The sequence below is a fragment of the Phragmites australis genome, chromosome 14 (assembly GCF_958298935.1).
Source record: "Phragmites australis chromosome 14, lpPhrAust1.1, whole genome shotgun sequence".
Lineage (NCBI taxonomy): Eukaryota > Viridiplantae > Streptophyta > Magnoliopsida > Poales > Poaceae > Phragmites > Phragmites australis.
Window position 1 is genome coordinate 2,051,030 of NC_084934.1, and position 26,248 is coordinate 2,077,277.

A 26,248-nucleotide genomic window follows, 5' to 3' on the forward strand; every position below is an offset into this window, starting at 1 on the left:
TGTACAGAAACCTTCTATATGAGGGGATCACTCCGGGGAAACTCTGATTTGGAGATCGGGCTATGGGTTGGTTTGGGTCTTGAGGTGGATGAACTCGTGTGGAAACTTCACCGACGACGAGGGTGAAGGGGGTGGGCTCGAGGAAGCCTTCAAGGAGCTCAAGGAAGTCCCCTCCGTTGATCTCTGATCATCGTGGGTGTCGAGATGGTCTCTCTCTCTCTCTCTCTCTCTCTCTCTCTCTCTCTCTCTCTCTCTCTCTCTCTCTCTCTCTTGGTATGGGTGAAGGAGTGAGTGAGAATGAGGGTGTGAGAGATAGTGAGTGAGAGAGGTTTAGCCGACTTGCTTAAGTGGAGTCTCTGCGCTGTGGCGGTCAGACCACGGGAAGTGTCGTTCGGACCATGGAAAGCCGACGTGGCAAGCCTATGTGGCTGTCCCCTAGAGGTCAGACCGTGGAGAATCCCAGTCAGATCATGAGGGCTGTTGCTGAAAACTTGATTCTATTCCACTTTTTCTATTCTTTTTCATCTCCAAGGTATTTAGGGTTTTCCTAATGGACTCTAAACTACCTCCAAGTACTTTTGAAATAAGTTAAACTCAAATTATCAAACGAATATGCATAAACATAATTCCATGATAATTATGAATACTTAATCACGTGAATAACATTTTGGGACATGACACTAGGTGTTGATTACCATGGATGGAGATCAACCCCTAGGGCCCCGATATCTTGACACAGAGGGAGTTGTGATGGGGGACTACTCCAAATTGGTTATCCGTAGATCTTCCCCCATCGACCAACACCCTTCGGACTTCAACCTCACCGATGGTGGTGATGACCAACGCGTCGGTATAGGGGAATTTACCCTCATAGCATCATCATGGGTGAAAGTCACCGGGGCTTCAGCCCATCCGGGAATTTGGTGGTGGATGCTGGTGGCCCCAACATGGTTGACCCCTCATGCATAGTCTCACTATTGCCACTTTGAGGAGCCACCGGAAGGTCCTCCTCCTATTATGGTGAGGACTACTTGCCTAGAAATACCCCCCTTGTCGACGTGCTGCACCGTAGGCAACGGCGGTGGCAGAGGTAGAGCCAGCTGGGGATGGTTCGGCAAGGCCAGGTGGTCAGTCTGGTCACCTGCTGTAATACCGAATTTTTGGAGGAAAGAAATGAAAGGAATTTGACCGAATTTTGACTTTTTGATCCGTTGCTCGTATGGCCGATCGGAGACCGCGGTAGCGTTCATCTCGTCGAGACGAACCCATTTTGCTATTCATATGTCCGTTCCGAGCACTCTGGGGCCCGTAGCGAGCCCAATAAATCTAGACCGTTCGTTGTTTTGAAAAAAAAAAAGAGGGGATAAGTGCTGGATGGATCGGTCCTCAACCCGATCCATCCAGACTCTTCACGTCGTGTGCCGTCTCGCTCTCTCGCGAACACTCTCTCTCTCGTTTCTCTCTCTCCCGCCGCCGAATACTGCTGCCGCGCCGGCCGCCGCAGCCCGCCGCCGTGCCCCTGCCGCCGCCGCCGCGCCACCGGTCGCCGCCGCAGCTCAGCCGCCGGCCGACCGCCTGCTCCGGCCGCCGTGCGCCGTGCCAGCTGCGCCGCCGCGCCCCTGCTGCGTCGCCGTGCGCGCGCGCCGCTGCGCCGCGCCCGCCGCCGCCGCCACCGCCGGCCACCGCCGGCTGCCTCCCCCTCTCTCCCTCTGTGTTGCCGTGATAGCCCAGACGGCCGAAGCAAGCGACACAGAGGAAGAAGCCAGGAAGAAGAAGAAGGAAGAAAAGGAAAGGAAGAAAGAGAAAAGAAAAGAAAGAGAGAAAAGAAAAGAAAAAGAAAGAAAAGGAAAAAAAAAAAAAGAGGAAAAAGTTGGAAATTTCGGAATTTCATTGGATTCGTCGTCAAACTTTCGAAGGTGAATTCTCGGTAATTTCTGAACATTTGTAGTTGGATTAAATCAAATCAAACAATTCCTGTCGTATCATTTCATGTGATCAATAGTCTGATTCGTTTTGATAATCGTTGTTGATTCGAAGATACGACATCTGAGTCGAAGTATTCAATTAATCGAAGCCAAGTATAATTAGTAAGAATTTTGGTTCGACTCTGAATTGGAAATAGAGTATCATTTCATGTGATACAGTTCTCTATTCAGTTGTCCGGAATATAGGCGAAGACGCGACGTTTTCAAGCGTAGAGTTGACACTTCATATTTTATGTGTTTTAAATGTGCTTTAGTTCTAATAGTATGCCTGTACAGGTGGTACTATTTCCGGACGTTCTTGATCGAATTTTCTTCATCGTCGGTAAAGGCAAGTGAATGTATTGTATGACTATGCTTTAACCTAATATTAGGTTGCCTACATTCTTTAATTACAGTGCATTCATCTAATCTGAATGACTGATTCTGGGCTGAGTACTATGTTGTTTACGTTTCCAGAAGTTTACTCGATGATTGATTTATGAAGTGCAGTAGGCACGATATGCCATTCTGCAGTTGTTCACTAGTGTTGTATGCAATGTTTTTTTGAAGTCTCAAGCATATTCTGGAAGTTATGTTGGTTATGCTTGAAGCACGTCATACATATACGTCTCATGCATTGGAAGTTTGTCGTCGTCTTCTGGCCGCGACCGTACCGGTACAGTACCGTATGTCACCCGAGGAGGGGTACGGTGCACACCCTTACGTTACCCGAGGAGGGGTAAGGGTGAGGAGAGCATGTCATGTGCATGGTTATGTCTTCTTGTGAAATTCAATGAATTATTCATATCAAATCTTATTTCCTTTAGTTAGCGTGTATATAGATATATATGCGGCTCTGAAGGCTTATACCAACCGAATGTTAAAATGTTTAATGTTATCGTTGGACTTGCTTAGTCATAATTGTTTCTCCTAGTGTTGGCGGTGTATTTCATTACTAGTTTCTATTTAGAATTGTTAGCACATTCAACTGTGGCTATATAGCTTTTTGTTAAAGTACCTTTCACTTGCTGAGATTTTTGAATCTCACCCGTGTTTTCTTTACAGGTATGTTTAGATGTTGACGTGCATTTTGGGGATGGATCTCGGTAGCTGCACACACTAACTTATCACGATGTCGATAGCTCAACCGGTGTATACAAGTGGTGTGTCTGATGGTCCGTCGTTTGTTTTTGTTTATGTTGTGGTACGACGCTGGTAGCGTCGTGGCGGACTCTATATATATGCTGGTTATATCTGTTTCTGCCTGCCTGTGATATTTTTTTGGTCAGTTATACCTCTCCATAGAGGAAATACTGCCAAAATTTCCTTTTTTTTAATAAATAGGCTTGGTTGTAAAGTAGGGTGTTACACCTGCTACCAGCCTACAACCTTCACGCTACTTGTCACCGGCATCCTTCGGAAGGTGATGAGGGTTCAGAAATCTTCGGTGTTGTGGGAACGTCCTTTCCCATGTGAATGCACCAGCATCCCTCGTTTGACCATCGATCTAGTGCACGTTGCCGCTCTAGGAAGGCTCCAGAGCATCCCCGGTCTCTCCCCCTGGAACGGGATGGGTTCGGAGCCCCTTGGGTTTGAGCGATGTTGTGAACACCACGCTGTTGCCATTGTCGGGGCCCTCACATCCTGGAGCCTTTGGCCTCCTCGGAGCCCCTCTTTGTCGACGAAGGTGGCGGGGCATGTGAGGAGCATGCTTGCGAGGTCCGCTTTTTGTGCCCAACGCCGGAGGCCATGGCGAGAAGTGCGGCCTCCCGATGGAGCCGCTCGTGCGTATTCCTCGAATTTGCACATGAGGATGCTCACTGAGTGCACCGGGCGTCGATGTAGCTGATCGAAGAGAGGTCCGGAGGTCAGGCCTTTGGTTGCGGCATCGATAACTGATGATTCTGAACTTGGTTTGGGTGAACCTCCGAAAGTATTGCCGAAGGGTCTCACTAGGTTGTTGTTTGATTGCATATGGGCTCTCCGAGGTCACTGGCTCGACGAAGGTACTCTGGAAGTTGTTGTAGTAGGAGTCTCTATATTGGGCCCAGGTATAGGTGGACTTGGGCTCAAGTGCCCAGAACCACCAGAGAGCTATCCCCTCTAAAGCGAGAAGAAACACTTGGCCATGATGGCATGCCTGCCTCTGTTGGCCTCGATGACGAGGGCGTATGCGTGTGAACTCCTACGAGTCCGAATCACCCTTGGATTTAGGTAGCTTGAGGGTCCAAAACCCGTCTGGGAAGGGTACGACATGTAGGTTCATCTGAAGGGAAGAGTCGGAGTAGATGAGCGAGGCCTCACGTCGATGGTCTTGAAGCCCTGCTGCCTACTGGTCAACCATGGACGACGTGTGATGATGGTGTGTCATGATGACGACGCCTTCGTTGGCCCTCGGAGCCCGAGCCGACGCAGCGTTGGCTGCTATGGGTGCCACAACGGCCATGCGGATATGTGGTTGTGAGCCCATAGGGCCGTCTACAGCTCCTCCAACTGGGCCAAGAAAACCACTACGTGTGCATGCTGGTCGGCTGCGCGGCTTGTGCGAGATAGAGTATAGATAGATAGAAGTGCCGCTAGTATCGATGGTTAGAAGTTTATCTTATTCTCTGATTAATGTGGGAATTCTCTCAGAGTATGTGATTAGTACAAGTATAGATAGATGATAATAAAAATATCAAAAAAATGTTCGGAAACATATCTAAAACATCATGTTCTCGTGAGCTCCTGAAGCCAGCTCTCAAGTAGGCGACCTGGGTTCGAACCCAAGCGCTCACCCCTGCATGTGCTATCAACTCTCTGTTGCTGAGGGTGTGAGCCTCTATATTGAAAAAAAGTTCTCGTGAGCAAAAAAGAGTACCGCTAGTATCTCTGAAGGCATCGGGCACTCCAAGCGCTGCTGCTGAGGGCTCTAATCTGTGCAAGCGGGCTTCAGTTGGGTCTTGTAGATGGGCTGGGCTGTGGTTCACCTGCCCCATGCGGACGCGGTAGCAACTAGCAGAATTTTTTCAAATTTATTTATATATATGTTGCAACTAGCAAAGGAGAGTACGGCTGGCCCACATTCTAAGAGCTTATTTTCTTGGTTTTATTTTTCAGAACATAGTGTTCTATTCATTATAGCATCATCTAGGCAAATCGCCGGACACGACAGCCGATTCAAAATCCGGGGCATAATCCAACCATGCAGGCGACTTTCTCGAGTGAAAGAGAGTTTTGAGCACCTTCTCAACAAAAAAAAAAAAAAAACGACTTCGTTCCAGCCTCAGGAACAAAAACATCTCATGTTTCATAGTGTGCGATTGGAAAAAAAAAAAGAAATGACCATGAAGCAACGCAAGACTTGTAGAATACTGCTACATTTCCCATAAGTATACGTAGAATAATCCTCTCTAGGAAGAAAAAGGATGGTCAACTTAAGAGGTACATATCCCACGACAGCAACCCATGGTTAATTATATCTAGATGATAAGGGCAATTTCATGCTTACATCGATAATCCTGCAGCTTGTGAAGCATGCACACATGTACAGTACTGTAAAATTTCTTACCAGTTTACTTGTAGCTTACCACGGGTTCATCTCCCGCCTGAGATGCCGGTAAATGCGCCATCGCTCAATGTTGACGCATGCGACATGATGTGTGAGTCGAACCCTTCACTCGGCAGCAAGGCTTGGATACCAAAGCTAAGGCTTTCTGGCATTAGCTCTGGCAATTTCATGTCCCCATCCAGGTACTGCATGACCTGTCGCATGCTAGGCCTTGCATCAGGAACTGGGTGGGAGCATAGCAGCCCTAGCTTCAGCACCAGGCTTGTCTGGTGAGTGTCAAACTCATCTTGTAGCCTAGGATCCACTGCCCTCGCTAGTAATCCTTTGTGCCATTGCTCGAGCACCCAATCAACCAACATCGATACTCCATTGTCGACCTGTTTGGTCTGTTCAACAGGTCTCCGCCCACAGGTGACCTCAAGAAGAAACACCCCGAATGCAAACACGTCGGTGAGAGGGGATGCTCTGCCTGTCCGTGCCAACTCCGGTGCTAGGTAGCCCATGGTGCCAACAACATGTGTGGTTTGTGGGTCGATGCCGTGGTCATACAACTTCGCTAGACCGAAGTCACCGAGTCGGGCATTCATCTCGGCGTCGAGGAGCACGTTGCTTGCCTTGATATCTCGGTGGATGACAACTTGATCCCACTCCTCGTGAAGGTAAAGCACACCTGAGGCGATGCCTTTGATTATGTGAAATCTATGCACCCAGTTCAAAGACGGCTTGCCATCTTGTTCGTACAAATACTTGTCAAGGCTTCCATTTGACATGTATTCATAAACCAAGAGAAGTTCACCTCTTCTCCGACAATAGCCAAGCAGTGGCACTAGGTTGCGATGTCGTAGGCGGCCAATACTAACAACCTCGGCAATGAACTCTTTCATACCTTGCCTTGAATCATGAGACACCCTCTTCACTGCAACCTCCAACTTGGACGATGGAAGCACCCCTCTGTACACCCTCCCGAACCCCCCTACACCAAGCAGGTACTTGTCCTTGAAACCTTGTGTTGCTCTGAACAGATCCTTGTAGGAGAACCGATGTGGCCCAAACTCGATCTCCCAATCTTCCCGCAGCTCGGCAAACCTCGATCGTCTCCGCATAAATTGGAGGATGGCAACACCTATCGCAAGAACGAATATCCCAGTCGCTATTGGTAGAAATGTTTCCATGAGCATGGAAGAATGTTTCTTTGGACCCTCGCCAGGTAGCTTTGGTAGCTTGGTTACATCAATGGCTGGAGCAGGTTGGTTCATACCAAAGCTCCAACCGAGCACATAGTGTTGTGAATCGATGTTCCCCGTTGTGGACGAGAAGCCGACATATGCCTCATCTGTGAGCACTATAGATAGGTTGTAGGTTGTTGAGAGGAGTGGCCTAATGGGTTTGGACATCTTGAGAGGAGCAATGGTCACACTTATCTTGGTGGTCTCTTCATCATAATCTACCCATACTTTCATCGCCTCATGGCTATTTAGTGTGATATTTCGAAAATCACCTTGGCTGTCCTCATAGTAGCCGGTGTAGTAGGATTCAGCTGAGAGGATGCTGTTAACATCGATGCCGATGTGGTTGTCGTTGATGTCCTGGAACTCGCTGTTTTGGATGGTATCAAGCTCGACGGCGAAGATATGGTTGCTTGCGTTGCCGTTGCTCTGGCGGTTGAAGATTCCTAGTAACCCCCTCGTCCCCGTGGCAGAGAGGTTCTTGGTCGGGCAAACAAGGAAGGCCATGCCCTGCGAGCTCAAGTTGGGGTAGATGGAGAGGATGGCGAACACGAAGGAGACGGAGAAGGACTGCACTGCACCGCCGGGTGCCTTGCGGAAGCGCAGCGGGTCAGGGTGGAACGCGTGACCTTTGTCCTGCCCGTTGCCGTCGGTCAGCCGGAGGAGGCCGCTCGGTGTGACGGTCGCCATGCCATCGAGGCTGAGGTTGGCACCGGCGAACCCGGTGTAGGTGAATGGTCCGTCGCCATCACTCGTGGTTGCAAGGTTGAGGCCAAGGAACAGTGATGATAGAAGCAGCTGCAAGGACGCTGAGCGCTTCATGTTAGGCTTCACTACTCCAGCTAGGTAGCAAGCCTATTTGATTTGTAACACGAAGGATCGACAGAAGCTGAATACATATACTTGTATTGAAGCTGTTACGGTGGAGTCTAGCTTACAGGTGCAGGGAGAGTTAGATTTTGAAAATAACTGAACTTTTGTTACTTTTCAGTCACTTCTTTAACCACTGGATCAAACATCCAACAGCTCTCACATAGTACTGCAATTTTAAGCTACGTAGTCGGAATTTTTTAGGTGATTGAGTGGTAAGAAATTTTCAGGCAAATGAAATCGTATAGATCTAAGTAGAAAATTGCTTTTTAACTCTGAAACTTCAAATAAAAAAGAACCGAACAAGTAGCCCGTAGCCATAGCCCATAGATGAGGTGCGCCATGCCTTGTTAGCTGGGCACGGCGACGCAGACATGAGAATCAATGTAGATAAATGGACAAAGAAATTAATTGAGGGTTTTCCTCGTGGGCATGTTTCTAGTACCAAGTTGCTCTATCACTTTTGATGGGGCCCTTGAAACTGAAAGATTGGCATCCTGCAGCATGTCTTGTGCAGAACATTGCGAGTACCTTCTGATGGTGGGAACATTGTTGTCAAGGCTTAAGACAGAGCAGTTTGCAAGTTGTGAAGCGAGGTGACAGCCCTCTTGTTGGAAAAAACAGGCAAGGGTCAGTCATGTGTGTTCCATAATGCTGTTAGCAACTTAGCATTGCAGTGGGTTTGCCTGAGTTGTGCGGAAGACAAACAATGAACAACAACGCAGGTATTTTGTAACATCGAGGCATTTAGGGCTTGTTTGATTGGAAGGCAAAGCCAACCATACTAAAATTTGATGATACCTAAACAGTTTGATTGCCATTTGGAGGTGCTAAATTTAGCATAGCCTATGATTTGGCAAGATTCTTGACATATTTTTGGTAAAAGTGTGGGTGGAAAAAATAATTATCCTCAATAGGTGACTGGTTATCATTGCTAGTTCGGCTAGAACCGATAGTGATAACCTCCAACGACCAATTAATCATTAAGGTCGTATGAACCGGCAAGTGGTACCACTTATTATTGTCAGTTCATGTCACCAACTAGCGGTGATGTATTTCTGTCAATTGGTAACATGAATCGACCATGATAATGTAGTATCATTGTCGTTGTTTTGTTTCAAACTGGCAATGATAATTGTATAGTATAAAAGCCTATGATCCTCTTCCCTAAGCCCGAGCTGAACAGAAGGAGTTTTGTTCTTCCATTGCCAACAATCATTTGTCACGACTTGGTGTTTGGAGGCTTCAAAATTTAGAGGAATTCACGTGCCCTAGGTGCTCCAAGGTTGATAACCTGATTTACCTTTCATTTGTAGTTAGCTTTACTTACTAAATTGCTCTAGGTTTTGAAAGTAGGCATTCTTTCATGGCGAAGGATTTTTAAGGACCTAGAGCTTTAATTTAGGAAATAGATTGCAATTACCTCATTATACATGCATGGAGATTGCTTAGATCAAGATCTAGCTTCAGTTTAAGGTTTAGATCTAGTTCCATTCTATTTTATGGTGGATGAGCTCATAAGAGGGATTTGTTTTTTTATTGAGATTGTTCATATAGTTAATAATATAGCTAGGTTATAGCTATCTAGATATATGAGTTACCTAGATCGTTTAGATGAATTTACGTTAGCTAGATATGAGCATATTTTTAATTCTAATCAAGTAGCATTACATATTTTATTATCATTAATTAATTTGGTGAATTTAGATAATTAATAAAATATTGTGTGAACAAGTATTAATTATTAAAATTATTTTTAAAATTGTGATTGTTCATATGAAATTTAGATAGATTAGTTACATTGATCTTTTAAATGTATTTACCCCTGAGTATATTAATTTTAATTATCTAGAATTATATTCTTATTTGATGTTTATTATTTTAATAGATTTTAAATAATGAATAAAGAATTATATGATAATTTATTGATTTACTAAAATTTAGTTGTTATAATTAATTGTAGATGGATCAAAGATGGATGTACGATGCAGATCGTCGCTCCCTAGAGTTCATTAACAACATGACTGCTTTTCTGAGAGCGGCCATGGAATACAAGCACTACCACAAAAAGGGTGATCACTACCGGTTTCAAAACCGTATCACTACCAGTTTTGGAACCGGCAGTCCTTACTCAGCACTGATGATCAGTAGAGCAAACAAAAAAAAGGAAAATGAGCCGACTCGGCTGCTGCCACCGCTGGCTCGCTCCGCCACCTCTGCCATGCCAGCTAGACCCTGCACAAAAAAACACTACGGCATGAAGGCAACCACCACAGCACACAGCAAAAGGAGTGTGTCGTCGCTGTCCTTCTTGACGTCGACCACGAGCATAGACGATGAGCCACGACAAGTTGGCCCTTGGTCCCACCGCGCTCCGCGCCCTCGGACCCACCGTCCTTAGGGTAGCCACACTTGGACCTGCCTCCCTCGACTGGCTCCCTCGGACCCGCCGTCGTGGATCTCGTGAGGTCGGTGGGGGAGGAGGCCGATGGGGAGGCCAGTGGGGGAGGAGACCAGGAGGGGTGGCGGGGTGGGGAGGGAGGTAGTCGTGCCTGGAGAGGAGGGGTGGTGGGGTGGGGAGGGCAGCAGCCATGCCTGGAGAGGAGGGCGGCGGGGGTGGGATGGTTGGGAGAGAGAGAGAGAGAGAGAGAGAGAGAGAGAGAGAGAGAGAGAGAGAGAAGAGAGAGAGGGGGGGAGGAGCTAACGTGCCTGGAGAGGCAGGGGATTGGATAAGGGCTGTTGGATGTGAGCTGTGAAAAAAAAATGAATTGAAGGGCAAATTTCGAGTCTGATCCTTCACTTCACTACCAGTTTGTAATAAAAACTGGCAATGATGATTATTAAAAACCGGTAGTGATACACTAATAATACTAGTTTGGTATGATTGATGCATGAGTGGTGGTTTTAGCCGAACCGACACTGAAGAGCCGCAATTTATGATAGGTTCTATAGTAGTGAAGTCAAATTAGCATACAGACTATATGTTGTCCATACGTTGATTGCAAAAATGAGAAATAGTTTTCAGCGAAGGTGTTATAGGTGGAGTTTTTCCGCGAAGGGAGTGTCTAATTTTCAAAATAATTGAACTTTTGGTGCTTTTCGGTCACTTTTTTCAACCATCGGATCAACAACCAACAACTCACATAGTTTGCAATTTTAAGCTATGTAGTCGTATCTTTAGGTGATTGAGAGGTAAGGAATTTCCATGAAAATGAAATCGTAGAAATCTAAGTGTAAATTGCTCTTCAGCTCTGAAACATGAAATAAAAAAGAACCGAAGGAGTAACCCGTAGCCATAGAACAGGCACGCCATGTGTCTTGTTAGCCAGGCACGACGACTTAGACATGAGGATCGATGTCGATAAACAGACGGAGAAATTAATTGAGGGTTTAATTACCTCGCGGCCGGCCGGGCATGTTTAATTATCGTACCAAGTTGCCCTATCACTTTGATGAGGCCCCTGAAACTGAAAGAAATGAAGCTACTTAATTTGTCTTGTGCTAAAACTTACTAGTGCCTTGGGATGGCGGGAACGTTGTTGTCAAGACTTAAGACGGAGCAGTTTGCAAGTTGTGAAGCGAGGTGACAGCTCTTGTCCGAAACACATAGTCATCGAGTCGTGTATGTTTCAGCATGCTGTTAGCATTGCAGTAGGTTAATTTTTGGCTGAGTTTAGCGCAAGACATACTTGCTACGTATGTCTCGTAAGACACAGGGACACTAGCACGTACATGCATGGAAACCATGCCATGCAAACATGCCTCGAGCTGCTTCGTTTCACCAACGTATGAGTATGTATTGTACAGTCATGTCCACTGGCTTGCCATATCACTAGCTAGGCTTGGAGTCATGGCCTGCAGTAACATTGGCAGGCCTTTGGGCGCCCAGTATTTCAACACAGGTGAAAGCTGATCGGCATGCAGGGAAGAATCACAGCCGGCCACGTTCAACATTTTTAATATACTGTTTCAATATTTTTAGATAAAAGGCTGAAGTAGCGTTTAAAAATTGTTGAACCAGATTTTGAAAAACGTTAAATCTAGTATTTCAAAATGTTGAGTGTATAAAAACACAAAATTAATAATTAATAAAATAGTGAATTACTAATAAAGTTTAGAAAAAACTAAATGAAAAAGAAAAAACATTACACTATTGTTGCTGGGCCGAGCCACCCCAAAGCTCTGGTAGCGTGGCCTGTGTATAGGAGGTCCCCCTAATCGATGCTGTTCTGCTAATCATGCATGCCTTCGTTAGTGGCTGTCTCAAGCAAGGAACATATTCGAAGGCACCAGATCAGATCAGGATTAGAGACGCTAATCATCCCTCCAAGATCTAAAGCACGCGGCGAATTAAGCATAAAGCCTGTAAGCTATTGCGTGGAGCGCATGGGGGATAAAGAGCCACAAAGAAATCAAGAAATATCCATGGCAAAGAAAAGAAGGGATTCAAGAAATAAACATGTGTGGCTTTTGTTTGATCGCCGGCGGTGGGCCTTCTTCCTCCAATTTAAATGGTGGTTCTGATCCTTTGTTTCATAGGAGTCGAGGGGGCTGAGGATCTCGTTTCTGAGCTCAGGCGGAGGGCGACGAGACTGACGATGAAGCGGAGGGAGAACCTTCGTCCATTTCGACGTCGAAGATCGTGGAGAAGGCCAAGGAGGCGGCCGGGATACTCAGTGCAGGACCTGCTCGACGCGGAGGCGAGCGAGCCTGGTCACGGAGCAGTATGTTCATCTGCTGATTGTGCAGGTTCACACCGACGGTGTTCATTGGCACGAAAAATTGCTGACGCCATAATTCAACGACGGCCATCGTCGACGCGCCATGGCGGGGTCTCTTGCCGCCGCCGTGGATCTCACCTACAGGCGAACCAGGCTTGTCGGTTCGATCTGGAACCCCACACCATATGTGGCTGTGCCATCGGACAGAAAGGGCCCGGCGCCTCCGCTAACGTCTAAAGACAATTCAGCACGCCTGGTGCTCGTCCGAAATGGGCCGCGCGAAGCTTTATTCCGTACAGCTCCAGCCTCCAGGCTCGTCCCTGCCCTAGGTTTTGGACACACAGGGCCGGCCCGAGGGGTCGAGCGGTGGCCACCCCGGGCCCCTAAAATACAGAGATCCTATATGTATATGTATACTGTGTATATTGATTTAAAAGAAAATTAAAAATATTAAATATGTGTGATTTATATTTAATAATTGAATTTTATTTTTAATCTCATTTTGATCATCGAAATATCAGGATCGGGCTATAGACACACAACACCACTTCGTCCGCCCAGGCGCCGTCGCAACCTTCTGCTTCGCGGCATGGACGGGAGCCGCCGAACGGCGTGGTGGCGGGAGACACGACGGTGGGCATAACCAGTGTTATTAATCATGAGCATGGTTACAGTGGACACGGCTTCAACAAGAGTGGACACGACAACTATGGCAGCGGTCACGGTCGATACGATGGTGGGTGTGGTCGCGGAAGGTCACGGGGTTACGCACCCTGCCGTGGCTTCGGAACCCGTGCGACATGCTGGGTGAGGTCAAGCAAATCAATGACCGGCTCGACAGTCTTGCCGCGATTGAGAGAGCAAAGACTCAGCATCCCCTGCTCCATCAGCTAATGGTAATGCTCGCATCCCCATGGGCTCTTTCTGATTCTTGGTCTCTCTCCCCTCGCTCGGTTCAAATCACTCTATTTCTCTCTCTTAAACAGGGAAGGGATTAGTGGGGAAACGAAACAATGGACAGGAGAACCGATCTAGCCCAATTTCGACGACAAGCACAGGCCAAATTTAGTTGCGATTGAGCTCTCTCTCTAGAGCATCAACGAGCTCGAGACAACAGGCAGCGCTGGCGTTCGCAGATGTACCGCGCTCGTGCTAGGCCCTGAACCACGCCCATTCCCGCCACTAGATTCGCTGGAGGGTGGTCGTGCCCGGCACCAGCCCTTTTTTTTACGGTGCGATCCACGACTTTTATTAGAGATTTTATTTTCATTAAAGGTCTTGCAGCGGAACCCCGTCAAGATTTAACTCCACCCTAGAGTTAAGCCCCATACTCCGTACGTGCCCGCGAGAAAGACAGAAAAATTCTGAGCTGGCGCAGGAGCACCCGCGCTCAAACACGGGATGGCTCAGGAGCGATCCTCCGTGTAAAGATGTTCAAATGAGCCGTATCTATTGGGCTAATCTGAGACACGATACTATAGACATAGCCCAGACATGGCACAGCCCGAGTCGAGACGGGCTGATCCAGGCACGGCCTGTAGCGCACGGCACGGCACGGCCTGGCCGACTCAGGCCGGCACGGGCACAGCCCAGCCCAGGACGGCACGGGCCCGACATGATTCGGTCCGGCACGGATAGGCCCAATCATTTTCTATTTTTATATATATTTTTAATTTTATAGCTATTTTTTATCTATTATATATATATTAATTTTATAGCTATTTTTTGTTTTTTCGGGTTAATTGTGCCAACGAGCCGCCTGTGGCACCGTGCCTGCCGGGCTGACCGTACCCACCGGGCCGAAATCATGCACGGACCGACCCGACATGGCACGGTGACCGACGGGCCGTGCCGTGGGCCGAGGGAAGGCACGTGGGCCGGCACGGCACGGCCCGTTACAGTAGCTGGGCCATTCGACCCATGCCGAGATGGGCCCGTGCCGAGCCGGCTCGAATAGCCTATTTGGCCATCTCTGACTCCGTGCTTACCAACCGAGCTAGCGCTGGGACGCTCTTGGTGCGCTGCCCTCTGCTGCCACGCTTGTCAGCACTGTCACGCCACGCCCTGCAGCGGTGCCGGCCTCTTCTCCCTCTCCCTCCATCTCCATGGAAGGCGCATGCATCAACAGCATAACCGGCACTTTTGGGCCTGTGGCTGCCTTCTTTCTCCACAAACGCCGAGCAGCTGCGAAGCGGGATTCGCCTCTTACGGGAAGGCACAATACCAAGGATCAGCCTTCTGTATTATATATAAACTCCTCTTCTTCTTAATTGCAGAGCTCCTGCCCTTTTGGTTGAAAAAAAAACATTACCAAGGACCCGCTTAATTCCTGCCCAGCCCTACAGAGCAGAGGTGGCCGCACCTTCTTGCGGTTGGCGACGGAGGGATTCCTCGGCCGGGCCAGCCGGCGCCATAGGCCATACGCCAGAGCAGCAGCACAGTGATGCAGCCTTGCCCATGCAGGACGAGTCCAGCCGAGGCATGAAAGTGAGAGCACACCACACACCACCACCAGATGCTACCTGTCTGTACCTGCCCAGCTAGCTAGCAACGGAGACAGTCACGCATGAGTGCTCATGGCTGGCCACACCTGAGCCTGCATCTTGCATGCAGCATGATCCATCGGGCTACCGTCCATGGCGCTGGTCAAGTTCCGGCCTCCTTTTTCAGTGGTCCACGGTCCAATAATAATTTTTTCTTCTGTATTTGTCACACCATTTTGGGATATGAACGTTTCCAAATAATAATAGCATTTTATTATTTATTTAAAAGCCTTTCCTAATTTTTGCATTTTAAAAAGAGTTTCTTTCTGATGATAAAATATTTTATTTGGGTTCAAAGCTTTTCAAAATGCTTCTCTGAAATTTTTCTGAATTTATTTGAGTGTATTTGCTATTTATTTAGATTTTATTTTTACTTTGTTTTTTGAAAATACTTTGATTCCTAAAACCCTAAAATCTTCTTAGGCCCTTACCCTAATTCTAGCCTAACCCGAACTCAAAACCTAGACCACCTAAATCTAACTCAACCCAACACTCACTCCTCACCCCTCTCTCTGCTTGGGCCAAAGCCCAGCCTCTCCCCTGGCCCGCACTCTCTCCCTCCTCTCTGCCATGCCAGGCCTACCCGTCACCCCCCTCCTCCCGCCTCTCCCAACCGCTATCGAGCACGATCTCCGTGCACGCCCCACGTAGCCCACTCCATCTCCCCTCTATTTAGGCTGGCTTCATGCATAGCCCTACGTTCCGCACCCTATCCTGCTGCCCTCATCATCCCTCCAAACCCGAAGAGAGTGTCGTTGATCCCCGTCTCGGTCACGTGCCACCGAGCTCGATCCCTGTCCTCGGTGAGTCCCGCACTGTACCTCGCGTCCATAGCACCGCGCTGACGTCAGGAGCTCACCCACCTGGTCACCTATGCCCCTTGTCCACCAGAACGCCATCGTGATGACCAACTTCACCAACTGCCAACGAGCTTCATCGCGCCACCTCCTCGTTACACCTTTAAACAAGCCAAACCCGGCTACGGCTTCCTCGAGATCATGCAGTGCCGAGGTGCCTCCTTCCCGACAACCCTGACCACCGCAACCCCGCTACTACCGGCCGCAGTGCGCCGTCTCCCACCATCCTCGCTAGCACGATCATCTCTGTGAACCATCGCCAAGGGAGAGCACATCCACGGGTCCACCGTGGCTCAGGGAGCCCCGTTTGCACCACCACCTAGATCCCTCAAGCTGTGAATCGCTGGCGACGTCGAGAGCCCACCATCGGCCATTGCCTCTTCCCCCGTGCTCTCTGTTGGTATACGCCAAATTGTAGAAAACCCCCTCTCTTCTCTTTCTTTCCTATTTCTTTTAATTCATGTTTAGGATTTTTGAAGCTAGCCCCTAGATTTTGTGTTTAATTCTGTTCCAATCCATTCATTCAATTCCAATAGAATTAATCTGTTCAAATCTTGTTCAATGAATTTCATCTAGATAACGTCACTTTGTAAATTCATCTAAATTCAGCAAGTTTCCAACAAATCATCCTTATTCATGTCCGATAATTAATTGGTCACGTGGTACTATATAATTCTAGATATTATTTTAATAGTTGGATGCATATCATATGACTTTAATGTGTAGAGCTCACATATTATTGTGCATTGGATATTAATTCAATATTAAAATAATATTTAAAAAATTATATAAGACCTCATATGTCAATATTCTTGGACATCTTTGTACATCCATCTTCAATAAAACTCTAGTTTCCGTCGTCTTCATGCTAAATCCAGTTAACCCAGTTCTTTGTTCATCGAAATCCATAATTGGGTTTATTTTTTATTTATTTAGTTTTACTTTTAATTGCATGTTTGCACGAGTGGAATACAACGTGTCTAGAAGAATCGATGATCTGCAAAGTCAAGACCTTGTGAAATTTCAAGACCTAGTTTATGAAGATCACTAAGCAGCATCCAGGTAAGTGTCCTTGATCATATTGACCCTATTGTAAGAAAGTGTGTCTTTTACTTTTTAGTTGCATGCTTGCCAATATGAATCTCATTGCTAGGGTTTACTTGATTCTTCCATGATTATCCGTGTTGCATACGTTGTAGTTTGAGTGTCATGGGTAAAAATACTTAGTCGTGCTGTCAAGTCAGGTGGTTTAAATATTAATCTATTTAATGGTCTATGCAACACGAACTAATCTGGTAATCTTGATAGCAAGTGGACCACGGGTGGTTGTGACATTTTGGTTATCTTTAGTGACATTCTGGTATTCATGTTGGTTAGTTTACCCATGTGGTTAGTTGTAGTCGTGCCTAGGTCGATGGCTAATGACTGGTTCATGGATATATAACCCGACACAACAGCGTAACCATGAGACTTATATGTGTACAGTCTGACCAATTAATTAGCCAACTTACCGATTATGTAGGCACTAGTGGATGGTTGAGTGGCATAAGAGGGGTTTTGCAGTGGATGTGATCTCTATTAGTGATTGTGAGGAACTATTCAAATAGTATTTGATCTAATCATTAGGATGATTATTTTCTAAAATCACGTCCACAATGATTAACTGGAATATCATTCCGGTAATCCCGACATATGTTTACTTTCAGGATCAGAACACACGCCTTTACAACAAGCACATCATCACAAGACATAATAAAGAGTGAATAATTAAATTAAGTTACAAGTCTTTAAGTGGATTAAACTTTACAACAAAATACATAACCCAAACATTTGTTAGAGTAGTTACGCAATGGAATAAGTTACATGATGACAAAAGATGGGTAGCACCGTTTGCCCTAAGATGCCACCTCAAAATGACAGCACACGAGTAGAATGGCACTACTCCTGCCCGTCACCAACATCGATAGGCGTAAAGTAGCTAAAAACTAAATCTTCCTCACCTGAAAAGCAAATAAAGAACGTGAGTATGAAGGTATTCGCAAAACTTAATCTATAATGGGCACTTATAAATAGCCCGACTTCAAGGAAAATACATATGGGTAATTAGCAAGGACTCGACCACAAAGGTTAAGTAACTTCATATACAAAATAAATTTGGACTCAAGTGTAAGCATCTACACCTAACCAAGACACCCTTATATCCTGAGATCATCAACATAACTTAACTATAACTTATACCATATCAACTCTTCATCAACATCACCAGCTATGTCCTAACATTCCATCATAACATCCTAATAATGAAACTCTACGATTGATGTAAATGGATAGAAATATGCTCATAACCAAGAGTGCTGCAAATCGAATTATTTTTATATCCTGCAGGGGGTACATCTTTACTCACACAACACGAGGATCATTCGACTTGTGCTACCCGCTAAAGTACACACAAGGGGTACTCGTGACAACCTTTTCCAATTGAGACCCGATCGTTTGAACATGCATCTATAGGTGCAGAGGTCCACTAGGGCTACTTCCGGAGCACCCTAGTTGTGCCTAAAGGTGTGTAGGTAGCCAGAACTACTCCCTAAGTAAACTAGATACCTCTACAAGCATATTATACCCATAACATCTTATAATGTTACCTATACAAACCTATTATGCACATAACACCATAGACCCACAAGCCAAAAGATAACAACTACAAAATGTATTCGACTTATCTACCATTATATCGACATGTGGTAAGTACAAAAAGTATTAAAGCCAACTATAACAACATATGCTGCTTAATCGATTCAAGCGAGCCTATAGCATCTGAGACTCCATTCTCGAGCCATCCCTATTGCCCGCCCAAATCTCGTCTCATTCTCATTGACTTATACATCCCATCATCATCATTGTATTTGTGAAAAAAATGTAAGCCCTAAGCTTGCGAATGATGGTCGAACCACCGCTCGACTTCTACTGATGATTTAAGCCTTGCTAAGCATAAAATATTTATTTTAAATTAGACCATTAAATAATATTCCCCATATTAAAATGATAAAAGGATAAAAATACTAAGGAATGGTAATGTAACAATTAGGATCTACTCCTAAAAACCCGACCTCGACTAACTGTTATGCGTGACATACATATAACATACTTTATCAAACTAAAGACAACATATGATCCAAACTAATTGGTGCAATATGCTTAGATTCTTGCCTTACTCAAGTGGTTCACATATAATATCACAATCAGGCTCTACCTCAAGAATATCCCTGTCGCTCTCTGGTTCGTCGATCGCTAAAAGAAAGAATTGTGCATCATAATTAACATGGCGAAATGCTATGATACATGTACCGAATGCCATACAAATATAATAGGAGATGAGGTACTGAGTAAAGAACATGATGCAACAAGAATCATATGAATTGAAGTGCAAATCTCATGTTATAAAAGATTTATTTAAGTCTATTAAAAAAGGACTGTAATCGAGCTAGTTATCAAGATTAAATGAGATTCACAATTTAAACAACACTTTCATACTAAATTATATTTTTCTTAGATAGCATTGATAATAACATGAATTTTTCAAGTGGTTTTATAATTTTAGTACATCACATTAATTAACTATGATTTAATTAAGTTGACAATATTAAATAATTAATTAATTATCAAAACTATTTCTAGAGTTCCAACATTTTTAACATGTAGTTCATACTCATACAAAGCTAACGCGACTAGCCTCATAATTTTTGGAGTTCGTATAAATTAACTACGAAATTTACAACCTATCAGCAAAGTAAACAAAAAGAAAAACATTTGATGAACAGAAAAATCCGAAGGGTCCGGGTTGAACCCGGAACCTCCGAGTGAGGTTCAGGACGAGAATTCTCTGTTAAAAATTGCTTGATTAACCCAGAACCTCCGGATTGTAACCTGAAACCTCCGGGTTATAGCAGAATGCGAGGTTTTCAATGATTCTTCGACCAATTCGACTTGCATGTTAAAATCTAACTGACATAAGCATGTATTGACATTAAATCATGGATTCTAAACCTAATATACACACTCTACCAACAAATCACTAGCTCTACTCATCCAAACCTTCCTTCTATCTTTAATACCTCAAGAACACAATACTGCTTCGCCATTCCTCGATTGCAGCCCACAAATCAATCCAAAAACCAACTAAGACATGCATTGCTACAATGGAAAACCTAGGAATTTACCCAAGGTCCTCTGCCCAAGTTGGTGACTGCCGGTTGGGGAAGAATCAATGGGAAATCTCGGAGAAGAGGGATGCCAAGCTGCTGAAATTGCAGTGAAGAACAGGTGACGAAAATAGATTGAACTCATCCAAATCTTCATACATGCGAACAAAAATTAGATGGATGGGAAGCTAATGAGCTATGGAACATCATGGTGTGATATGCATACCTCAAATCATGTTATTGAGGGTAGATTCTTGAGGAGAAAGTGAGAGAGTTTGAGAGAGGAAAGGGGAGCAGCAGCTCTGTTGCTTGTGTTGGCCCGTTTGGAGTGAAAAAGAGAGTGAGTGTGAATGAGTGAGGTGGGGATGGGGCTGCTAGCGCCAAGAGAGGGCGGGGTGAGATGTGGGGCCGGCTAGTGGGTCCTATTTGCAAGAGAGATAAATATTTCAGCAGAAGTTATATTCCTTCTCTCCCCTTTTTATTAGTCCAAACAAAAAGATTTAAGTTCTAAAAATTCTAGGAATTTTTAACGCAATTACAAAATGAGATGAAACCTTATTAATTAGATTCATCTACAATGTATAAGCAGAGGCTAAACTAAAGAAAACTCTAACGTCGGGTATTTTCATAACTCAAGAAATTTTTAAACAACCAATGAATTAATAATACTCAACAATGCCTAACAATTAAACATGATACTCATGATACATGATTATGCATAATACATGATTATGAAATGGGATGTGACAGCGGTGAAACCTTAATGTGCGCTTATAGGTCGGCGAGAGCTTTGTAACGTCCTTTTAGTGATCTCCTGGTAATACACCCTAGGAAGTGTGCAAGTGCTTGACCGGTACAGCAACATACATACTGTCACCTGGTAATACAAGTAATAAAATCACGACTTGTGGATAAAGTATGCAAACTCTACAAAGTGTAAAACTGATATATCAACCGTGCTCACAGTCGAGAGCGGGCTTAGGCTTTTTTATGATTAGTGGGGATTTTGGATGGTTGATTCTGGTAATCATGTAGTGATATCTCGATGAGTTAATAGCTAGATACAGAATATTTGGCGAGTTTTGTTAATCGGATGTAATCTGATGAGCTGTATTTTGTAAAGTCTAGGTGTCACATATAGTAAATATGACTGCTAAGTCTTTTTAGTCCTAAGATAAGATAACATAGATGCAGTAAACCTGAATCAAATCTATTTATCTTAAACTCTAATACCATACTTTTCCACACTTACTATTTTCAATAATAAATACTGCTCAGATGGAGAAGACTACACGAATATAATAAAACTGAAGACTATAATAAAGACGGAGTGTCATAGGTCGCATTGTCCCCAGTAGATTACATATGGTACGTCTGAAGTTTTCGTTGGTTGTTTAAAACTCTGGTATTTGTTTCAATAAAATTATGTTTATATGATATAATAATTATTTATCACTAAAAATATCATTACATGTATGATAAAACTAATTTTAGCCTATAGTTTACATCCGATTTAGTGTGACAGTCTTTCTGTATATCTCCTTTTCAGAAAAAGGAAAGAAAAACAAAGAGGAACTTTCAGTGCCAACGCGAGCATCGCACGTCAGCACACGAACAATGTCTTGTCCCTGCACAAGCCCAACATAAACTTAGTGTTGGGTCTTGGTATTAGCAAGCTAGTATTTGGTACATGCATCTTCAAATAATATGATTGTAATATGGAGGGAGATTTCATTTTATTTCTTGAAGGAAAATAAACACAAACGCGTAGCAGTTTCCCCTGTAGCAATACTGAGGTCTACCTAATCCTCTGGTGCACCAGCAGCAGATATCCGTGACTTCTCTCAGCTCGCACAGACAAAGACAGAGCAGAGAAGAGCAGATGTTTGTCTCCACAAACTGTACACTGTGGAGTCACTTGAATGCACTCAACAATTTATTCGCCTCAACCTCCGAGTCAGGACCAAATCAAACACATTCAATGCCAAACTGACAACAACTGCTCTACTTAGCTTAACTATACAACAGATTTAATTTGCAGCTTAAATAATCTGAATCTCCCTCTCTTCAACCCCACCGGAACAAAAGGGCGCAATTGCTGAGATTATCCATATTCATATTCTCTTTATTTTATTTTCTTTCTGATTTTCTTTTCTGTTTAAATTCTCTTTATTTTTTCTTATCTCCAACCGTTTTCTTTCGAGGAAAATCGTAAAGGGAAAAAAAAGAAAATCTCGTTGAATGACCTTAAGAATCTCTTCGTGACGAAAACTGTGAAGAAAAATTATTAGAATACTAAAGGGAATGAAAATTCCTTCACAGCCAAAATTTCACCCGAAGGAAAGCCGTTGGGAGTGGTCTGAGAGGAAAACAAACCAAAACCGAAACCGAAAAAGAAGAAAAAATGATGAACAGGAGGAAGTGGTGTTTACATTTTGCACAACAATGGTGAATCCTCTTGTGTTCATGGATCAAGGATCGTGCCTCCACACTTGCATTTCCAGCTGAGGGGCTTGTAGTTTGTGATGCCGTTCACCCTGAAGGTGAACATTGCAGTCACCTCATGCTCCTGATGAGCTCTGGTAGTGGTAGCTCCCTTGTGATGATCCTGTGGCACAATGGGCACCTGCACTGCCTCGCAGTGGCCACAGGAGATGCACAGCCTCTCGCATCTCGGAGGCCTTGATCCAATCAGAGCCCTCCCTTTCATCTCTCCTCTGATTTCTGCCTCCTTCTCCTAACCAAACATCGCAGAGATTTAAACAACGTTGGCAAACACCATAACACAAGGATGCATATATATAGATCGGTCAATGTGACAAAGAGGTTATGGATTTATTACCTTGCTGGTGCCAATCTCTAGTACACCACGCAGCGGCAACCTCCCTGTAACAAATATTATTTGAGTGAGTAATAAGCCTCCATTGAAATGTTAGTTTTTTTTTATAAAAAAAGGAGCCTTAATCAAAGGTGAAAAAAAGAAGAGAGAACATCTTACTGGCATCTGAGTATGCTACCTCCATGGAAGAGGTAAGGAGGAGGAGGAGAATGGAGAAGAAGGGAGGCCGTAAGGGCATGCGAGCACTGCTGCATTGCAACAAGTTGACCATCGATCTGGTGTGTGTGCTTGAGTCACTCTTGCTTAGAAACACTGAGAGAGTGAGAGTGGCTTAATCAGGGAAGGAGATGGATGAATCTCTCTACACCGACAGAAGCTGATGCGAACCATCCAGGTCTAAGTCACTCTGAGTGCAATTGGAAGAAGAGGGCTGGTGGGGTGGGCGAGCTGAGGAGGAAGAAGAGGGCTAAATAGGATAGGATATTTGCTATTGGGAGAGAAGAGCTAGCAGATGGGGGTGTTGGCTAAGGCTAAGCTGCCAGTTAGCTAGCTATTGGCGAGGCTTTCCAGGTTCCATGCATTAATCTTGTGTCGTGATTGACTGGTGAGTGAGTCTCCTGAACTGAACTCACGCGTGTCCGGATGTGCGCGTGTGCGTGTCGTACGTGCGGGACCGGCCGCCTGCGTGTGGTGTGGAGGGAGCACAGATTATATATGTTCAGGCTAGTTAATTAGCATGTGCGGTACCTCAAGTGTTCATTCACTGCTACACATAGGGTGATCAATCCTGGCGCATAATGCCGATTTTTAATCGGCACTAAACAAATATAGCTCTAGCTCTATAAATATGTATCTCTATAAATAAGCAAACCTTCAAATCTAAAGCAAATTAACAAGTAAAACAAACAATTAAATTAATAGTAAAACAAATTACTAACCTTGAAGTACCAAGAGGAAGTAAATGAAATGATCTCTCAAGTTTGAAGCCTCCAAGCATAAAAAAGCCTCATGAGAGTGTTGGACTTAATCCAGCGTGGGCGTTGGAGACACGGTTCTACACAGCAAGGAATACATATATGGCTCATCTACGGTAAGGAGTATGTATAGTTCGAGTTTGAGTTAGAATCTAATTCAGTTTAGAGTCTGATTTAGATTAGGTAGCATGTGCTATATATATAAGTTGTAATCCCTGGTTTGAGTAAGTTAAATAGAGTCCAAAAATTGCCCCAATAAAGGATCTCCGATCTGTTTCTGTTCTGCTTCGATTCTTCTCGTTGAGCTCGTATTCCTGTGCCGTGCAGAGAGCTCTTTTGTTTGTACGAGCATTCTCGTCGAGTTCTCTCTGTTCTTGATTTGCTTCTTGATGAGTTTGTTTCTCGTGTGCTTTCGATTTGCTTATGTTGTCTTTGCGTTCTCGTCGAGTTGCAAGTCTGTGTTTCTCGTTGAGAGATCGAGTTTCAGCGAGACATAGGTCTCGTCGAGTTCCAGCTATTAGGCGAGTTCAGTCTAGTTTCTTCGTTTCCATCGAGATCATAGAAGGGACGGCGCGTGGTCCTGGGTGCTCGAAAATCAACAGAGAGAAGGCCGTCGAGGAGTTGTTCAACTCTAAGCCAACAGTGGGTGGTTTTGTGCCTCTTACGAGTGGTCTGGCAAGTGTGCCAGCGCTCGCAGCACAGGTTGATCTAGCTCCTTCATCGATTCTATTGGTCGGCGAGGTGACGCCGGGAGTGCCAGCAACTAGGGCATGAACTGTTGCACGCACGACAGCAACCTCCCCGACATCTCCCTCCACTCCACTAGTGATGATGGCCCCTGAATCGCCGGCGGACGATATGGCCACACTGCTGCCGAGCAGCAACAGCAACAACACAGATGAAGGCCATGTGCGTTACAGGCACATCAACGATATCATTAGAAATGCTCCAAGAGTGGATCTCGATAGGGACGTGGAAGAAAAGGCCATGCTCGTTGAGACGGAGGAGTCATCTTGCTACCTTGAGGCCGCTGGGCAGCAGGTCTGGGAGGACGCCATGTCTAAGGAGATTGAGTCCATAGAGATAACACATGGACTCTCACAGCGCTGCCGGCTGGTTACAAGCCGATTGGACTCAAATGGGTTTACAAACTGAAGAAGAACACAGAAGAAAATATGATCAAGCACAAGGCAAGGTTGGTCGCGAAAGGATATGTACAGTGGTAAGGAATCGATTTCGATGAAGTGTTTACGTCGGTGGCTAGGCTAGACACTGTGCGCTCCATCCTTACTGTTGCAGCCAACCGAGGTTGGTAAGTTCATCATCTGGATGTCAAATCAGCATTTCTTAAATGGTGAGCTCGAAGAGGAAGTATACGTAGCCCAGCCGGAGAAATTTGTAGTGAAGAATAAAGAGCATCTTGTGCTCAAACTCAGCAAGGCGTTGTATGGACTCCGACTGACGCCACGGGCATGGACCATTCGACTTGACAGAAGCTTGAAACAGATTGGTTTCAGCAGGTGTTCTCAAGAGCAGGCTGTATACACAAGAGGATCATGTCTTGTAGGTGTGATAGTCGAAGTATATGTTGATGACCTCATTGTGACAGGAGAAAGTCCAGAAGAGATCATGATATTCAAGCAGCAGATGATGAGTGAGTTCGAGATGATCGATTTTGGATTGCTCAATTACTATCTCGAGATTGAGGTGGTGCAAGAAGATAGGAAAATTACAATCAAGCAAACAACATATGCGAAAAAGGTCCTTGGTCAATTCGGTATGCTGGATTGCAATCCCACAAAATTTCCCATGGAACAAGGGGCGTAGCTGCATAAGGATCCAGATGGACAGTCGGTGGATGCAACCGAGTATCGATACATCATTGTTTGTCTAAGTTATTTGCTCCATACAAGACCTGACCCTTCATTTGTTGTTAGAGTGGCAAGCAGATTTATGTAGAAGCCTACGGTGATGCATCGCAAGACAGTGAAGTAAATTCTTCGGTATTTGAAGGGCACCATTCATTATGGGCTTGTGTATATGAGAGGAGGAACATAAGAAGTAATCACCAGGTATACTGATAGTGATCTGGCGAGTATGCAAATAATGATAAGTTGTATTGCTGCAAGTTCTAGCGACCTGGATGATTGTAGTGTATCACTAACGAGATAGCCCATCAAGGATTTGTATTTCTGTGGTAATGATTCAAACCATCCATCAACCAGGAGCTGAAGTCGCATCAGCTTTGTCAACCAGATCGAGCAGAAAGTACTCCACAAGAAATGATATTAAAAACTTGGCAACCAGATTGGAGAATGTGAAAGAGGAGATAGAGAAGGAAACAGCTGACTGAGTAGAGTAGACGCTACCTGTGCATGCATGGATCGATGCGGTATTGTGTTAAAAGCTGAGTATGCCGAGGAGGCTCGAAGTGGCAAAAAAGCCGGCTGGAAGGCAGACTGGGAAATGAGGGCCGGCCAGCTGAAAGCAAAGTTTTTCTTT

General features: G+C 45.0%; 2 protein-coding genes and 1 long non-coding RNA gene across 4 annotated transcripts; 1 reads left to right on the forward strand and 2 right to left on the reverse strand.

The window, feature by feature from the left end:
- The first annotated feature begins 1,841 nt into the window (after positions 1-1,841).
- Positions 1,842-3,225, forward strand: LOC133891160 (uncharacterized). 2 transcript variants are annotated; one of them, XR_009904150.1, is made up of 2 exons: positions 1,842-1,916; positions 2,262-3,225. It is a non-coding gene; the product is annotated as an uncharacterized LOC133891160 (long non-coding RNA). The 2 variants fall into 2 exon arrangements; XR_009904149.1 differs by having other exon boundaries at positions 1,848-1,927.
- Positions 3,226-5,307: 2,082 nt separating this feature from the next.
- Positions 5,308-7,717, reverse strand: LOC133891019 (L-type lectin-domain containing receptor kinase SIT2-like). Its single transcript, XM_062331700.1, has one exon. The coding sequence runs from the start codon at positions 7,560-7,562 to the stop codon at positions 5,541-5,543; it is 2,022 nt and encodes a 673-aa protein (XP_062187684.1). The 5' UTR covers positions 7,563-7,717; the 3' UTR covers positions 5,308-5,540.
- Positions 7,718-22,178: 14,461 nt separating this feature from the next.
- LOC133891406 (EPIDERMAL PATTERNING FACTOR-like protein 2) lies at positions 22,179-23,331 on the reverse strand. Its single transcript, XM_062332122.1, has 3 exons — positions 22,932-23,331; positions 22,776-22,819; positions 22,179-22,670 (listed from the first exon to the last, which is right to left on the reverse strand). Exons 1-3 carry the CDS (start codon positions 23,041-23,043, stop codon positions 22,398-22,400), a joined length of 429 nt encoding a protein of 142 aa, XP_062188106.1. The 5' UTR covers positions 23,044-23,331; the 3' UTR covers positions 22,179-22,397.
- Between the last annotated feature and the right edge of the window lie 2,917 nt (positions 23,332-26,248).